This window comes from Thermothielavioides terrestris, chromosome 5, assembly GCF_000226115.1.
Source record: "Thermothielavioides terrestris NRRL 8126 chromosome 5, complete sequence".
NCBI lineage: Eukaryota > Fungi > Ascomycota > Sordariomycetes > Sordariales > Chaetomiaceae > Thermothielavioides > Thermothielavioides terrestris.
This window is the reverse complement of record NC_016461.1, coordinates 3,269,440-3,288,094: the sequence shown is the minus strand read 5'-3', so window position 1 is coordinate 3,288,094 and position 18,655 is coordinate 3,269,440. Positions and strand designations below refer to the sequence as shown.

Below are 18,655 nucleotides of genomic sequence, written 5' to 3'. Positions count from 1 at the left end.
ATTAGAAAAATTATTAGGATAATAATAGTATTAGAATTGCTAAATGTAGTAAATAGGCTTGAGCTATAGCTCGACCTTGGGGGGTATATTGGAACCTAGAGCTCAATACTAGAAGCTCGATACTTACGAGCCATACTGCTGTAATTAGAATCTACTAGAGCTATAGATCTAGATGTCTAAAATAGCTCTTTTCTATATACACTTTGATCAATACAACGAATACTACTATCATTGATCACTATCTCTGTGTATTAGGCACTTCGTGATAGCCTCATTTGTCTCTATCCTGCGCAGTGGCTCTGTCAGCAATTACCTAGCTCCAATGAACGATGTGTAGCGTGTTTCGGGAGACGGCCTTTTGGGACAACATTGCTGCCCACCCCCAGACCATGCACAAGACCCTTGACTGGTCAAACGAAGCTTGGTGAGGCTGTTGTGTCACAACGGGCAAAAGGACATCCTTGCCCTGCAAAGGCTAGGGGCACCCTATATACTGTGCGACATGTTGCGATGCGTGCGATGCCGATGCGCAGGAGTCCCGCGTCGGCTGGATTTTGTTGCATTTCTGAGTAATTCAGCGAGTTCAGTGCGAGAGAGCCAGAGTAAAGTAAGGTAAGATAGGTAGGTAATTTACTTATCAGAGCGTGGTAGGCGAATTGGGAGAAAATTGGGGCGGAATCTCGCGGCAAGGTCCTGGAGGGGGTTGTGGCAGCCTTTCAGCCCTGCTCTGGGCCTCCGCGGGCGGCTAATGCGGCGTGACGTTCGAGCAGTGGGTCCAAACGATTGCCTGTCAAACTCCGGAAGACTTCTCCTCACCGCTCATCAATCCAACTTCCAAGTGCAGCTTCCTCAACTCCCCTCTGTCTTTCTCATTTCTCAACATGGCCGCTTCCGGCTCCGCTGATAGTAGCCCCGAGAAGAAACCACCGGTGCTGTCAACTCTGCAAGACCTGACCATCCTCGAGGCCTTCGACCAGGGAGCGACCGAGGCGAAATACGTCACTTTCTACCTGGTGACGGCCGAAGATGAGGTATACTTTGGCCAATTGTTCAAGCCGAAGAAGGAAATCACCCTGGAGGAGTACAATGCCGCCCTGAAATACGTCCCCGACAGCGAGATCTACCCAGCGGTACCCCCCAACACGGCCCTCACCATCGCACCCACCGACCTGGACGACACCTCCGCCTTCATCAAACGATCCGGCCTGAATTGCTACGAGAGCATGAAGGGCACCAACTTCGTCCCAAAAGGCGTTCTCGAGGAGACACTCATTATGGAGCAAATCTCCCGGACCCCTCACCCCAACATCGTCCGCTACCTCGGCTGCCGGGTCTATCGCGGTCGAATCACGGCCATCTGCCTCGAGCGCCTGGAGCACACGCTGATGCAGTACATCCACGAGCCGGGCTTTGCCTCCCTCGACAAGGCCAAGTTTGTCAAGGGCCTGGAATCCGCCGTGGCGTACCTCCACTCGCTGGGGCTGGCGCACAACGATATCAACCCGTACAACATCATGGTCAGGCAGGACGGCACGCCCGTGCTGATCGACTTCGGATCGTGCCAGCCCTTTGGCGGCCGGCTGCAGTCGCTGGGCTCGCCCGGATGGTACGAGGAGATTTTCTTCACGTCGCAGGCCAAGCATGATTTGTTCGCGCTGAAGAAGCTGCGCGAGTGGCTGGAGAAGCCGGAGTGAAGGCGGACGGTATCGGCCCGGGCCCGGTGCAGATGCACAGGGTTAGCTGAGCTAAGCTGACTGAGGATCTGATTGCAAGAGTAATCAGTTTGGGGAGGACAATTGCATGCTGCCTACGGGCAGTGAGCCTTGGGGTTTCACCTGCGTTCTGTCCTGAGCCAGCCACCTCCGTCGGATCCCACTAGCTCTTAAGTCTTTGCTGCCTGAGTCTCATGGTCGAGTTGGTTAGAAAGCCTCTTTCACCCATCATATCTCTTCCACGAGGAAATCGTATTCAACGCGTAAAGATGTGTAAAGCTAGTATAAGTGCCACAGCCGTTCGTTCCCGCTTTCCAGTCTGAACCACCTGGTAAACCATTCACCTTCCATCAACAACATTCCACCCCAAATGCTGCGTACAACCCTGGCCTCACCTCCCTGTACACTCTTGCTGCGAGCGTCGGCGCAATTCGACAAGCGCAATAGCAAGGGCGTGTACCTGGCAAACTGCTGCCAGCACTCGGAGCTCGGCCTGACCCCCTTTCCCAGATGCTGTACTACGCCGACGACGCCCAGGTCAAACAGAACGCCGAGTTGTTCGGCGCCATCCAGTGTCGTGTGACGAACTCGGCGACGGGGACCGGAAGATGTTACGAGCTATACAGCGACAGAGCCTGGCGCGCTAGAGCGTTGACTATTGTGCCGATTCAGATTGCCTAAAATGACTACCATTTCACAAATCCCTCTGATACCGAATGCTCCTATGTATGTAATTAGATAATGACCCCTTCTGGGTTAGGCTCTGGGTTAGGGTTGCTCTATACAGGGTTAGCCCTGCATGGCCCATGCGCCCCACACACTGCTAAGAATATCTTAGCAGTAGAGGGAGCCTCCCCACTTAGAATGGATCATTACTTATCCCACCATCATATCTATATACTACTATTGCGTACTACCGCATCAAATAGTAGCTACGACTATTCGATCATATTAACCACTATCTATTTAATCTATTTAATCGATTGAATCGCTTCGATCAAACTATTCAAATATTCCACGAGTTCACAACGGCTTACCTACAGAAGGCCTCTATATATTATATAGAAGTCGACTATAACTACTAGCTCCACCGAGTAGTTGGCCTAAGCTAGTATCTACTGTAGCATCTTGGCATCTCAGCACCTTCTTAAGCCGAGAAGTTATATCTCCTAAAGCGGCTAAAGGCCTAAAAAAGCCCTCTAGGCTATAGAACTCCCCGAAAGATACGCCCAGTATACTAGGCGACTTTCCCAACAACTAGCCTACAACAACCCAATCATTTATATCATGCCCCAGAGCCACCCTAACCCACGGGACCCGCCTCGGCACCCGGCATAGCCCTCGGAACGCGCCTCGGCACCTGGCACAACCCTCGGCCCGACCACCTCGCCCTACATCCGGCACCTAGCGCAGCCTGGCCAACCACAGGGCACCACACAGGTCATCTACGTACGCCACTAGGGCGTACGTCAGTAGCCCAGATCACGCGAGCCACCCAGAGGAGCGATCGGAGGGGCATAGAGCTAAGCGAAGTACGGGGCATCAGGCTAAGCAAGTGCAAGGAACTAAGACATTAGGTCAGCAACAGAGCGGATTAGGCGCACTTAGGGAGCTATATAAGCGCTATAGAATAGCTTAGGAAAGGATCTACAAGCTTAGAAATAGAGGCTAGCCGATATAGAGGAAGATCGAGGGCTAGGATAGGAGAAATAAGGAGGATAGAACCTATAAGCAATAGGAGAGGCTAACGTTCAATGCAACTACCTATAACCTCTTTACCTATAGCTACCCTATAGCGTATACTCTACTTATACCTTGCTTATATTCCGTTACTTTAATGTATACCCCTTTCCTTTTAGGAGCCCCCGCTCCTAATAAATTGAACGCTCTTATCCTACTTTAGGGAGTTGAACTAACGGAGACGAGCTATAGCCTAAACCTACGTCTACGCTATGCTTAAGCAAAGCCCTATACCTTTGTAATCTTAGGCACTTTCTATCGATCCGACCTCTTCGTATACCTTCTCTATACCGCCTACGCCTAACGTTACTATAAGCGAGAGCTCCTAGTATACCTAGATTGATCTAAATAGCTCCTATACAACGCCTATCGACCCCCTACTCTCTACCTAGGAGTACAACCTTACTAAGGAAGAGCGCCGTCTAAACGCTAAGATCGCTCTTAAGCATCGTCGTCAAGCTATCCTCCAACTACGAGCTTAGTATATACAGCTCCTACACTAGAATACCCAATTTATATATATTGCTAAAAGCGCTACCTCTTCGAATTCTAACCCTTTTGCCGCCTAGGCCGCTAATACCACTGTACTAGCTATATCTATTGCTATATCTACGCCTATACCCGCTCCTACACCTACTTCTATGCTTATTGCTATACCTAAGGCTACGCCTATAGCTACTATGCCTACGTCTATATCTATAGCTATACCTATAGCTATATCTATTGCTATCGATACCCCTCTATCTACTACTAATCCTAAGTTCAACGCTCCTATTGTGCTTTCGCCAATCCTTCCTAGCGCTATAAGAGCTCCCCTCTAGTATACTACTAGCTTGAACCACCCTACGTATAGTGGCAAAGATGCTTCTTCGCTTTAGGCCTTCCTATACAACTATTATACCAACTTCTAGCTTATAGGCTACTCGCTCGATAATAGCGACTACGTTGTATATATAGCAAGTTGCCTCTAAGGCCTACCTAAGAACGCCTAGGTAAAGTATATTTAGGAGTAGGAGGTCGATCCTAACTTTTATTTCTTAGCTATCACCTAGGGTAAGTTCATTATATTCCTTTAAAACGAACTATCTAATCCTAATTCGTATACCTTTAGTACGACCTTAGAGCTTAAACGCCTTATATAGCGTAAAAATAAGACTATCCTAGAGTTTGTTAAACGGTTTATCAACGTAATCGCCAATATACCTTCGAAGTAGAATGAACCTACCTATATAGTTATCCTCTTGCCGAAGTTCCGCCCAAAGATTAGCTTCATCCTCAACTACTCCTTCTAATTACCTACTACGTTCTAGTAGCTTATAAGCTTCGTCTACTATATCGAGTATAGTCAATGCATTGCTAGTACCTCTTGCTATCACCTTCGCTCGTTAAACAACGCCTCTACGGCTCTATAGCCGCTATACCCTATTAACGTCCTACCTACGCCCTTCTAACGCCCTGTTCGATACTTCACCTACAGTAGGGAGGGCTATTGCTATACCAACTGCCCTAAGAACCGCCTTCCTACCTAGCCTGCCCCGCCTTCTACCCCGCCTATTCAGCCTATTCCGCCTATAGCTACGCCTACCTAGCTTCCTCCTACGTAGCCCACACCCTAGCAACCCGCCCTAGATACTACTATAGCACCTACTACTACGCCTAAGTCGCGCCTAGTTTACTATACCTACAACGAAGTTGGCTATATCTCTATATTCTGCCCTAAGGCCATCTACCGTCGTTGTAGGTATATATATTATACCGCTATTCGTTGCCTAAAGCCTTTAAACCTAAACGCCTAGAATAACTTGAACCTTGCTCTACTTAGACGCGACTATAGCGCCAACGCCACCTAGGAACTTAGAGGGCCTAGGTCGTCTTGGATCGAAAGTACTGTCTTTATACGCTTAGATAAGAATTAGAAGCCTACAATAGCAATACTAGATACTAGGTCGGATTATAATATAATTAGTTATAGCTTTCTAGCTAAGTACTTGTAATTAACTAAGTTTATTCAATGCCCTAGATTTACTACTATTGGCAATATACCTATTCTAATATATAGCGTATACCCCTTATATATTCATATTACCAACTACCTTAGATACTCCTAGACCTACCTACTACGCTTTATAGTTATAGATATCGAGTTATTTATAATCCTCTTAGGCTAGACTTAGATAAAGATAGCTAAGCTATTCTTCAACTACTATGAAAAGACTTAGACTTACCTAAACTCGAAGCGCTACCTTAGCTTATAAGTTGAGCCTAAATAGGATTAAAGCGATAATACTTTCCTTGTTGCTACACTTATACTAGTCACCGACCTAGCTAAACCGCCTAACCTAGCTAACCTAGACGACCTAACCAAAGAAGACTCGCCTACCATTGGCTTATAACCTACTACTCCCAAGCTCCTAGAAGTATATAAGGCCTACTAAGACCTCTTCTCCACTATAGATCGACCTCCTCTACCTCGCTATACTACGCTTAAGCACCGTATCGATCTCGAAGACAGTACAACTACGCTATAGGGGCCGATCTACCCTCTTAGCAAAAAGGAATTAGAAACCCTATATAAATGGCTCGCGAAGGCTCTAGAGAAGTAGTAGATCCAACCTTCTACTAGTCCTATAGGCGTGTCTATTCTGTTCGTTCCAAAGAAGGGAGGCGAATTACGCCTCGTTGTCGACTATCGTATACTCAATCACATTACCTATAAGAACTGCGCTCCTATTCCTCTAATTGGCGAGATCCTCGATCGCCTATCTTCTATAAAGATCTATACTAAACTCGATTTAAAAAATACGTACTATCGGATCTAGCTATATAAGGGCAACAAGTAGAAGACCGCCTTTCGTATACGTTATAGCTACTTCGAGTTTATTATAATGCCGATAGGCCTAGCTAACGTACCTACAACCTTCTAGACTTACATCAACTATACCCTCTCTAGCCTTATTGATATCACCTATATTGTATATTTGGATAATATACTAATCTTTAGCAACGACGAAGCTAAGTATAAGCGGTATATATACGAAGTTTTAAAACGGTTGTAAAAAGCCGACCTCTACGTCAACCTCCCTAAATGCCGGTTCTATATATACGAAGTCGAATTCCTCAGGTTCATTGTCACCCCAGAGGGTATTAAGATAGAACTATTATACATTGAAGCCATTGTACAGTGGCCACTACCTCGTAGCACTTACGACATTTAAATGTTCCTTAGGTTCACTGGCTTCTACCGTAGGTTTATTTGCAACTACTCGAAGATCTACGCCCCTCTGACCGACCTACTTTGAGGTAATCGCACCTTTGAGATAATATAGGATATAATCGATATATTCTACGAGCTACAACACAGATTCTAAGAAGTGCCTGTCCTACGCTATTTCGATCCTAGCCTTCTAACCTACGTTGAGGCAGATACTTCGAAGTTCGCTATTGGCGTAGTCCTCTCCCAACTGTTCGAAGGCCAATAGCACCCTGTTACGTTCTATTCTTATAAACTTAGCCCTAAAGAAACGTACTATAGCACTAATAATAGGGAGCTGCTTACGTTCGTCGACGCCTTTTATACCTAGTAGCATTACCTCCTATACTTGTAAACTATCGTCATCGCCTTTATTGACTATCTAAATCTCGAGTATATAAAGACGAAGAAGTAGCCCTCTATATAGTAGCTACGCTAGAGCGATAAGCTTATAGAATTTGACTTCGTTATTAAGTACTGCCCTAGTCTATAAAACCCTACTAACAGACTTTCTCGAAGACTAGACCTAGTAGAAGGCCCTAGCGACAAGGGCGCCAAGAACCTACTACTATAGCTCCTAAAGGAGCGTATTACTATAGGAAAGGACTATATACTAGGGCACTGCTCTATAGTTAGGGTTGTTACTCTAGCTATATAGCTAAGACCTAGTATAGGCTTTAGAGAGTTGGAGGATACGTATAAGCTATATAAGCGGGAGTTTAATAAGAGTGTTACGTCTAATATACGCTTCGAGGAGGGCTATTGGGAGGTCTTATAGTATATAGGTAGTAGTAAGCGTTACCGTAAACCTACGGCTAGGGATAAGGGAAAGGTAGCGGCGTAGAGGCCTTGCCTAGATAACGCTTTTCCACTAGTCAACCATAGCTTGGACGGAAGTGCTACCTATAGCTTAGATAGACCTAGTAAACTACTGCTAGAGCGTAGCTCCCTAGAGGCCTAGAAAATATATGTAAGGGAACCTAGCTACCTAGGGCCTAGGCGGCGACCCCCCTTAGACTAGACGGCCTATAGTAGTCTGGCTAGCGGCGTATATACGCCTGATCACCGTCTATACGTCGCTACCGCTACTAGGAAGCCGGTAGAGGACGAAGGCTAGCCTTTTGAGTAGCAACTAATCTAGGTATAGGAAGTCGATCCCTAGGTGACTAAGGGCGCTTAGAAGATGGCTTATATATATAGGCAATAGAAGCTTAGAGACGATAGTATCCTACGTTATAGCGGCAAGATCTATATACCTATAGCCCTATAGTATACGCTTTTAGTACACTACTACAACGCTACAATAGGTGGCTATAGCGGCATTAGGAAGACTCGTAAACGCCTAATATGCTACTACTACTAGCTGGACATATATAGGGAGATCGATCAATATATAGTGGAATACGTTATATACGGCTATACGAAAGCGAGAACCTACTGCCCTTATAGCGAGCTCGTAACGCTACCGGTTCCTAAGCGCCTATAGTAGGATATTATAGTCGACTTTGTCACTGGCTTGCCTACCTCTATCGACCCCCGTATATATAAACCCTACAACGCTATCTTCGTTATTGTCGACAAGTTTACTAAGTACGCCCTCTATATCGCAACGTATAAGTAGCTCTAGGCTAGCGCCTTTACCCACCTCTTCTTCGATTATATCTATCGACCCTTTGGCCTACTATAGACCATTGTTTCCGACTATAGGAGCTTGTTTATAAACAGGTTTTAGTATATACTCTACGACCTCTTGGATATTATATAAAAGCTAAGTACTATATACTATCCTTAGACTGATGGCTAGATAGAGAGGTAGAATTAGGCGTTGGAGCATTACCTATATACTTACTACGTATAGGAGCAGTATAACTAGGTATAGAAGTTGGCTCTAGCTGAACACACTTACAACACCTTAGTATATTTAGCTACGAAGGCGACCCTAGTATACCTCCTTTACAGCTACTATCTACGCGATCTAGCAGACCTACTTATAAACAGCTCGAGCAACGTTCCTACTACGGAGGAGTATACTAGGAAGCTCGCCAAGGATTGGGAAAAAATCCGCGAAGCCCTAGTACAAGCCAACGAAGGTTATACAAAGTAGTACAATCGTAAACGTACGCCTATAACCTTCAGAGTTAGCCAATAGGTTTAGATTGATTTAAAGCACATTCGCTAGTGGCGCCTAAGCAACAAACTCGTAGATAAGTATCTTAAGCTATTTAAAATCATCGCTAATATAGGCAATAAGAAGATAGTATATTGCTTAGATCTCCTATCTATATTCAAGTTCTACCCTATTTTCTTTATTACGATACTCGAGCTATTCAATAGTAACCTATAGGAAGCGCTTATATACTACAATCGTATATAGGTCGTTATATAGGAGTAGCATTGGGAGGTCGAAGCTATTCTTAATTATATAGGGCCACCTTTCGATAGGTATTTCCTCATTAAATGGAAGAACTACCTATTAGAGGAGAACACCTAGGAGCTACGTAGGTATATTGATAATAGGCCTTTACTATACGCTTATAAAGTATATATTTAAGATGAGTATAGGCGTAGGCGATAAGTAGTAGGAACGTAACGAAGGCGCTAAGTAGCGCTTCAATTGAGGAAAAAAGAAAAGAAAAGGAAAAAAGAAAAAACAATATAAGAGCCACCTACCTATTTAATAGCTACCCCCTATATCGCCAAGTCCTTCTCCAAGCCCTAGATCGACTCCGTTATAAACTCGGCTACCTATACATTATCAACGCCCTCTTCGCTACCCCCCTCCCCCTCCTTACCCTCCTCTAATAGCGGACCCTAGCTCTTTACTACTATTAAAATTTCATTCTTTAATTGTTAGCTATATATACGTTTTATAGATATAACGGACTTATAGACTTACTACTACCCCCTCTATATACTTCTGCTACTCCTCTAGCTTAGCTAGCCTCTCTACTACCTCCTCTAGCGTAGTACTAGGAGGAGGGGGAGGAGGTAGGAGCGGTATAGGCGTATCGACGAAGCGCTAGAGGCGCCTCTTTAGTATACCCTTCGCCTTCTATACCTCCCCCCACTGCTCTAAGAAGTTCTTAGAGTAGGCGGTAGGGGCGACTAGGGCACCGCTAATAGCCTTACAGGCTATCGTAAACGTATCGACGATACCTTAGACAAACGTAGCTAGCTAGAATGTGCTCAGTATATGTATCGTATATATAGGGGAGACACTTAAAAACTTACCTTTTCATTGGCGGTAGGGTGGTCCCTCTTATCTAGGGCTTTGATAAAGCTATAAACTACGGCGAAAGCAATAGAATAAATCTTTATTTTTTTAGAGGGATTAGCAACAACGTAACGTATATACAACGAAAACGTAGATTTCAGCTTTAAGACGCTAAAGTCAACGCCTTTAAAGGAGGAGGGCAACTTATAGTTAGGCAAATATAGTTATTTTATATATACTCGACGTAGTATAAACCGGAACCTATAAGTATATTAGACATAATGAACATATAACCTATATATAGATATACACCAGCTTAATAGTAGTAGACAGGGGCGCTACTATTATCGAAAAACTTAGCTATACAATAGCGGCAACTACCATTGTCAATATATATATAGCCTACGCCTCTAATATACTTTGGTTACACTCTCTACACTTATAGAATAATATAGGCAACGTCTATAGAGACTCTCTTCTTAGACGTCGAATCAAGGTCACTAGACTACTATACTATTAGCGATCGCATTGCTCCCTATCTATGCCCTCTCTATATACTGCCCTTCTCTTATAGCCGAAGCCGCCTTTATACGGAGTTAGAGGCTCGGATTCCTTTATCTCTTCGTCCTTGTCCTCCTCTTTTTTCTCCTTCTTCTCATCGTCGTTGGCGAGTATAACTACCACGCTAGACGTATACTCCGTGGGAGCCGTAGGTACGTCGTTGACAAGCGACTCCGCCTCGCTAGTAGAGCGCTCTTTAGACGCTATATTAATAGGCTAGAAGCCTAAGCTCGAGAACAACTTTGATATAATTGCTTCTACTTAGTGTATTAGTAGTGTCTGCCCTACTCTATCTATCGATATCTTAGCGTTGAAGGTCATTTATAAGGTATAGCTAGAAATAAATGAGTTATTTGAATCTACTATATTGTCAACGTACTATTATATTCTTCCTGCTAGCTATATAGCGAATTTACTAGCTATATAGCCCTTATACACTAGAATCGCTAGAGCTATCCTATCGATCGAGAGCCATCCTACCAATCGACTGAACTATCGTAAGGCGACCTACTAAGGAGAGGCAAAGGCGGAAGCGCTAAAAAAAAAACGAATCATCTATAGAGCAAAGAAGTCAGCTATATATATATAATTAGAGGGAGCGTTAAGAGGAAGTAAAAGGTATATATATAATCGTAATCATAGGCTAGTATTGTATTGTCGTTGTAGTAGGCTAGGCACTTAGATAGGCTAGGCACTTACAAAGATAGTACAAAGGAAGAAAAGGAGGAAAAGAAGGCTAGGAGCTACAAGCCTAGAAGATATACTTAGTAAGGTAGTCTAAGTTTAGAGGGCTCAAAATCCTATATTTCTTATATCACGATATTCTAGTAGAAGTTTCAATTCCCCTTTTCTATATATATAGCGAAGGCGCTTAGGATACGTATAGTGTACGCTCCTTACCCCTTTTTCTTTCCTACTGTCACCCCAAATATATATACCTTCTATTCAGTTCTATTCAGCTCTATTATTACCTTCCTATTTCGGGCCTAAATAGGCCCTAAATAGGCGGCCCTAGATCTGAATAGGCCACTTCTATCTAGGCCGCCCTAGATCGTATATACAGAGGAGCAGTTAGATCGATAGAGGCTACGTATATAGGAAGATCACAAGCTATATATACACCACCTAAACTACCACTATACGATCTGCCACTAGCAAGCTAGGCCATAGGCCGAAGCACGACTAATAGGAACTACGTGTACAGCAAGATCGTAAGCCACGTATACGCCACCTAAACTACCGTTATATAGTCCGTCGCCAGGTATACAAGGCTACGACCCTAAGGTATAACCACTACGCCCCTTAGACTATAGTATAGCAGTCCCTAAGGTTAGGGACCTTGAAGGAGGAGGGCCCTATCATACCCCAGAGCCACCCTAACCCATAGGACCCACCTCGGCACCTGGTATAGCCCTTAGAATGCACCTCGGCACCTAGTACAACCCTCGGCCCAACCACCTCGCCCTATATCCGGTACCCAGCGTAGCCTAGCCAACTACAGGGCACCACATAGGTCATCTACATACGCCACCAGGGCGTATATCAGTAGCCTAGATCACACAAGCTACCCGGAAGAGCGATCGGAGGGGCATAGAGCTAAGCGAAGTACAGGGCATTAGGCTAAGCAAGTACAGGGAACTAAGACATTGGGTCGGCAACAGAGCGGATTAGGTATACTTAGGGAGCTATATAGGCGCCATAGGATAGCCTAGGAAAGGATCTGCGAGCTTAGGAATAGAGGCTGGCCGATACGGAGGAAGATCGAGGGCCAGGATAGGAGAAATAAAGAGGATGGAACCCATAGGCAGTGGGAGAGGCCAGCGTTCAATGCAACCACCCGCAACCCCCCTACCTATAGCTACCCTGTAGCGCGTGCTCTGCTTGTGCCTTGCTCGTACTCCGTCACTTCAACGTATACCCCCTTCCTTCTAGGAGCCCCCGCTCCTGACAATTTATAGCTCTAACTATATCCCTAATAGAGTAAGTCAAAGACTAGAATCTAGGCGGAGAATACTAAGTAGCTAAAGCCTATAATACCTAATGTACCTAGGTTGAGTATCTGATCCTTCTAGTCGACCTAAATCGTAGCCTTTGTAATATCTAAGACTTTACTACCCTCGATCGCGATCTATAAGAAGCTAACGCTTTATTCGTTACTAGGTATAACTTATAGTCTAATAACCTCGAGATCAAAGAATATATATATTAGCATCTTAATTACTTAGAATATAATTAAATCAATCTAATAGATACCCTAACGTCTCAAGTAGCTAAAGTAATCTAGGCGAATATAAAGGAATTGAATTAGATAATAAGCTAGATAAACACCTATATTACGTATCTAGAAGGACAATCTATAGCTCGCTCTGTAAGAACCAATTCCTAGGTATCTCGTTAGGCCTATTAGGAAGCTATAGATCGCCTATATATAGGTATTCTACTGCCTTAAGCGTAGCCTCAACCTTAGCTTACCACTCTAGGCCTCGACAATATAACGCTAAATTGCCTATAGCGTATACTAAGGCAATGTATGGTGACGGAGGACCACTATAGGTAGGCCTAGCCAACCTAGGCCTCGCTAGCCAACCGTCTCCTACCGACGCCTCTAGTATAGCCTTATACACTAGCGTGGCCGAACCTACTAGTTTAGCCTACACCTATTTAGACTATATACCCGATTCCCAAAGAAGGTATAGCTATCGGTTCTAGGTATAATCTTATCTACGAAACTCTATGCTATTAGCCCTAGCTATAAGCTATATACAGCCTTAGCCCCTCGCTCGACAACTACCGATACTACGATAGTACGTTCGATTCTAGCTATATCGTAGGCCAATCTGAATTCAAAGTCAAACGCGAGGACATTGGAATCTTCGACCTATACTACCTAGACCCTGATAGCCTAGGAGTGATCCGCGAAGGTAAGACAATTACCTATACCGATACTTATCGTTTTTAAGCCTATATTGAGACCTTTATCGAGGATGATAATAATAGATCTGTTAAGTGGTAGATTGTTAAGATGTTTCCTACATTGTTCGAGGGTAGAGCTGAACATTGGTGGTTTAATAGTATCTTTGACCACTATCGACGTTTCTTTAAAGACTAAGGTCTTGAAGCTATATTGGATACCCTAAAGTTACGCTTTAAACCCAATTCAATGGTGGCTATAAAGAAGTTCAATACTACGTTTCTATATCTTAAAGACATCGCCACTAACGAAGAAGCCTTTATAGAGTTCGTCGAATGTAAATTGCGCTAGGTATATATAATGAACGACAATGTAGAGGGCTCCAATTGGTAAGGTACTATATATCAAATTTAGGAATATATCGATCTGAATATTTAGCGTTATATTCGTTATCCTTAGTTTTTTACCTCGCTTAATCAATGTCTATATAAATAGGAGTAATTGCAAGCTATATTAAAGTTAATAGCTATAAAGAAGTATTCTAATATATAGAAGAAGCCAAGTAGCAAAGAGAAAGAAGAAAAGGCAAAGTAGGCACTTCGGTATTAGGCTAACAAATCTCGAAGCTTGGTTTATAAGAACCACTACCGCTATAGTAGCGACTATTACCGCCTAGCTAACTATAATTAAGACGAGCGCTAGGCCCGAGACTATAATTGCTACGACTATAATTACGACTACGATTATAAGAAGGATAACTATCGCTATAATGATTGGAAATACCAGTGCAACGACCAGAGGGATCGTCGTGACGACTGTAAGTGCGATTAACTCTATGATCGTGCGTATTTTGTTGGTGATCCCGAATCTAGGAATGATGCTAATACCTCGGATATTGTATTAGACTATTCTACTACTTCTAGCGCCTCTGTCTCGTTTTCCAAGTTGGAGATCGTATATATGGTTATTGACTTAGAGCTTATATACTATAAGTGCTATAAGACCTTCTAAGCTAAGTCAGAGGTCCACTAGTATATTAAGGCTTATAAGGGCATAGGTCCAAGGCGCGCCTAGAAGAACTATATAGCTAACTAAGCTACGTTTGAACGTCGTACTTGTAGCTATTGTATTACTACTCTAGGTTTGTGCAACGCTCTTTTCTGCTATTTAAAGTACTATGAGGACGCAAAGAACAGCATTTTTCGCTGTCCGGCAGGGCTCGACGGTCTTGAACCTATAGAATGTGTAGGTAAAATAGCCATTGAGCACAAGCCGAAGACCCCCAAAGTTATAGCGTACTAAGTTAAGGAAGCCCTAGCTCTAGAATCGAACGATAATATCGATAGCCCTTTAGGCAATTATACGCACCTCTGTATTGCTACCTACGCAAAGGAAGATGGCGATGAACTGGAAGTATTGTTGAGATTAGGTTATTCTAGAAGCTTTTATAGCACTATAGGTTAGAACCGGGTAGGAGAACTTAGAAGGGCTTACAGGGCCTAATAGGCTTGTAGCCTTCTGTAGTGGCAGTGCAGCACGGGCTAGATAAAGGACTAATATAAGCTTGCGTTATGTTGAACAGCTTTGTATTCCACTACTAAGCGGGCATCTCCTCTCCCACTTATATATCTACCGGCCTGGGTGCAGTGTTCTACACGAGCTAGCGGGCTGTAGGGCGGATTTCCCATACTTGCAAAACTCATTTAGCTAGGTTTTCCTAAAAATTGGCTCGCAAGCTCGCGAACTGGCTCCAACTAATCACTGGGCCCACTGCCTCCACTGCCCCACCTACTTTAACCCTAAATTTAGAAGGCTTACCAACCCTAACCCTAAATGGTATATATATAGATATATAGTCCTTTGACTAAGCTATCGAGATATATAAGCCAGTCCCATTTTGGTAAAGGTTTGGTTTAGATATAGCCGTTCAAATATAGGGGGTGCAGGGTAGGTAGGAGGTGCAGGGTAGGTCGCGTGGGAGAGGTGTAGGGTAGGTCGGTTGGGAGACAGTGCAGGGTAGGTCCCTTGGGAGACAACCACCACTGCGCTAGAGGTGTAGGGTAGGTGGCTCAGGGTAACCACCTAATGCAATCAGAGTGCGGAAATGGCGGCTAGATGCGTAGGATACAAGATGTAGATTGATAGTGCCCGATTCTTGTGTCTTGCGCATCTAGTCGCAGCTACCACTTGATGCAATCAGAGTGCGGAAATGGCGGCTAGATGCGCAAGACACAAGAATTGGGCACTATCAATCTACATCTTGTATCTTGCGCATCTAGCCGCCATTTCCGCACTCTATGTAACGTGCTAGCCTTATAGCGTTTGCAGATAAGCGTACAATGTTCTATTCAACTACCTTAAGGAAGGAAAAAGGAGAAGTATAGGCTGTGGTCCCTGTGTTTTGAGTTTTTCAGAGGCTCGCGAAGTAGGTTCGGACCAACGTTATTCTAGGCGCGAGGCGGGCCCGCTATAGGTCCGTCCTAGGGCCGCTATAGATCCTAGGCGTAGCCCTATATACCTAGCCTAGGTATAGCCTAGTCTATAATATACCTCCCCTACCCCGTTGGGTAGTTGAATTAGAGTATAACTAACGTTGTATTGAGCGTAGTTCGGGTCTAGCGCGACGCTAGTTGTAATAGACGCTAGCACCTGCTATCTAGTTGTATAGCGCTTGCCTTGCTATTAGGGTAGTCTAGCGTAGTTGCTTGCTAAGGCCTTGCCACTCGTAGCTATCCTATTGCCTAGGCTCGAGTTGTTTATTTATATTGCCTAGTAAGCTGCTAATTAGCCCTTCCTCGCTTTATACGTTTATATATTGTAATTACGTTGCACTGAATGTACCTACTGATTATATATAATCTAACCCTGTCTACTGTCATTTAAACCCCTCCTCCTATATAATTTGACTTTCTTATATTTTCTTCCTATATCTAATGTACGCCTTCCCTTCCTCTTCTATAATCTGTTCTTCCCCCTTCTTACGTAGTAATATTGTTCTCCCTATTCCACTTTATATATATTTCTTTTCTTTTATACTCCTACCTTATATTTGCCTATATCTTTGAGTATACTACTTGTTTTCGCCTTAGCTCCTATAAAAGTCTCTTTATCCCCCCCTTTAATAGCGATATAGTTTTGAAACTCGTCTACTACGTTTATATATAGGAACGTTAAAATGTTAGTTGCTACTACTGCTCTTAGAGGTAGTAGCGTAGACTACTATTTTAATAGCGATAATAATAAAGACTATAATGTAAATGCTTCTAGGACGACTCTACTATAGACCTAAGTCGCTTACTAACTATAATGTTATAGAACTAAAATAATCACTAGAAGAATAATAAACTATCAATTAGTAGATTCGTTGTTAAAGGAGACTCTAACGACAAAGAAAATAAACTACTCTCTAATAAAGGAGAGTTCTATATATAGTATATCGCTTACCTTCTTAGTAACACTAAGGTCGAATATACCCCTAGTTATAGCAAATCCTACAAAGAATATTAAAGGGCCTATATTATATATAAGTAGGACTCTATATTATAGGCAATAAACCCTCGCCTTTAGTCTAGTCTAAAGAAAATCCTTAAAGTATATAATATAGGCTAGGCTATTAAGACCTTAGTCTAGAAGAAGATAAGCTTATAGCTTGCTTACTATATAGTCTTTAAATATAAATTCTAGAAGTTAATATAGTCTTTCTAGACTACTTTTAACAATATATAGACGTATTATATCCCTACTTAGCTAGCATTGCTCCCTCTATCTACTATTAAGTAGACCTTGACTTACACTATCTCCTAGACCCTAGTCGCCTCCCCTACTACGCTAAGCTACTATAGGGCTTTAGTGCTCTACAATCCGCCTACCTCCTCTTTAGACTACTTCGCCTAGCTAGCTACCTACCTGACTTATCGTTTAATAAGCAATAAGGAAGCCTATTAGTATAATATACACTATCTAGTCGACGCTATTACAATAGTCGTTAACACTAATAACTATCTCGTCGACTACGTTTTAAGCTCGCTATAGTCTAGCCCCTCTCTATAAGGCGGCTATAGTACAACTTCTACTAGGTACGACATTGCCCTAGTTCTCTTTGTCCTATATCCCTAGCGCTATCTATCCTCTCCTCTTAAGAACTTCGCCTACGTCCTTTAAGAGTATACTAATCCCCTTCCTTAGACCCTTAGTAGGTCTAATAGATAGCTAATTATAGAGGTACTCTCGTTGCTTAATAAGGGTGTCGAGTACCTACCTACTAGCGACATAGTGCTATCTAGAGATAAAGAGGCTATAGAGTAGGGCTAGAGACGGCTCTATCCTCTACTATAGCCCTACTCCCACTTTATCCTATACTTCGACCTATTATCGAACTAACCTACTAATTAGAGTAGTTGCAATAACTTTAATATTGTAACGTGCTAGCCTTATAGCGTCTATAGATAAGCGTACGATGTTCTATTCAACTACCTTAAGGAAGGAAAAAGGAGAAGTATAGGCTACGGTCCCTATGTATAGGGTTTTTTAGGGGCTCGCGAAGTAGGTTCGGACCAACGTTATTCCGAGCGTAAGGCAGGCCCGCTATAGGTCCGTCCTAGGGCCGCCGCGGATCCGTCCCAGGGCCGCTACGGATCCTAGGCGCAGCCCTATATACCTAGCCTAGATATAGCCCAGTCTATAATATACCCCCCCCACCCCGTTGGGTAGCTAAATTGGAGTATATATAACGTCGTATCGAACGTGGTTCAGGTCTAGCGTAGCGCCAGTCGTAATAGACGCTAGCACCTACTGTCTAGTTGTATAGCGCCTACCTCGCTATTAGAGTAGTCTAGCGTAGTTGCCTATTGAGGCCTTGCCACTTGTAGCCGTCCTATTGCCTAGGCTTAAGTCGTTTATTTACATTGCCTAGCAAACCGTTGATTAGCCCTTCCTCACTTCGTACGTTTATATATTACAACTATGTTGTACTAAGTGTACTTGCTAATTATATATAATCCAACCCTGTCTACTGTCATTTAAACCCCTTCTTCTATACAACTTGACTTTCTTATATTTTCTTCCTATACCTAACGTATACCTCCCCTTCCTCCCCTACGATCTGTTCTTCCCCTTTCTTATATAGTAATATCGTTCTCCCTATTCCGTCTTATATATATTTCCTTTCTTTTACGCTCCTACCTCACGTCTACCTATACCTTCGAGTATATTGCTCGTTATTGCCTTAGCTCCTATAAGAGTCTCTTTGTCCCCCTCCTCAATAGCAA

At 43.5% G+C, this 18,655-nt stretch overlaps 1 protein-coding gene across 1 annotated transcript; it reads left to right on the top strand.

Annotated features, from left to right (window-relative positions):
- Window positions 1-759: 759 nt before the first annotated feature.
- THITE_2122389 (uncharacterized protein) lies at window positions 760-2,136 on the top strand. Its single transcript, XM_003656988.1, has one exon. It carries the CDS (start codon window positions 882-884, stop codon window positions 1,692-1,694), a length of 813 nt encoding a protein of 270 aa, XP_003657036.1. The 5' UTR covers window positions 760-881; the 3' UTR covers window positions 1,695-2,136.
- Window positions 2,137-18,655: the final 16,519 nt, after the last annotated feature.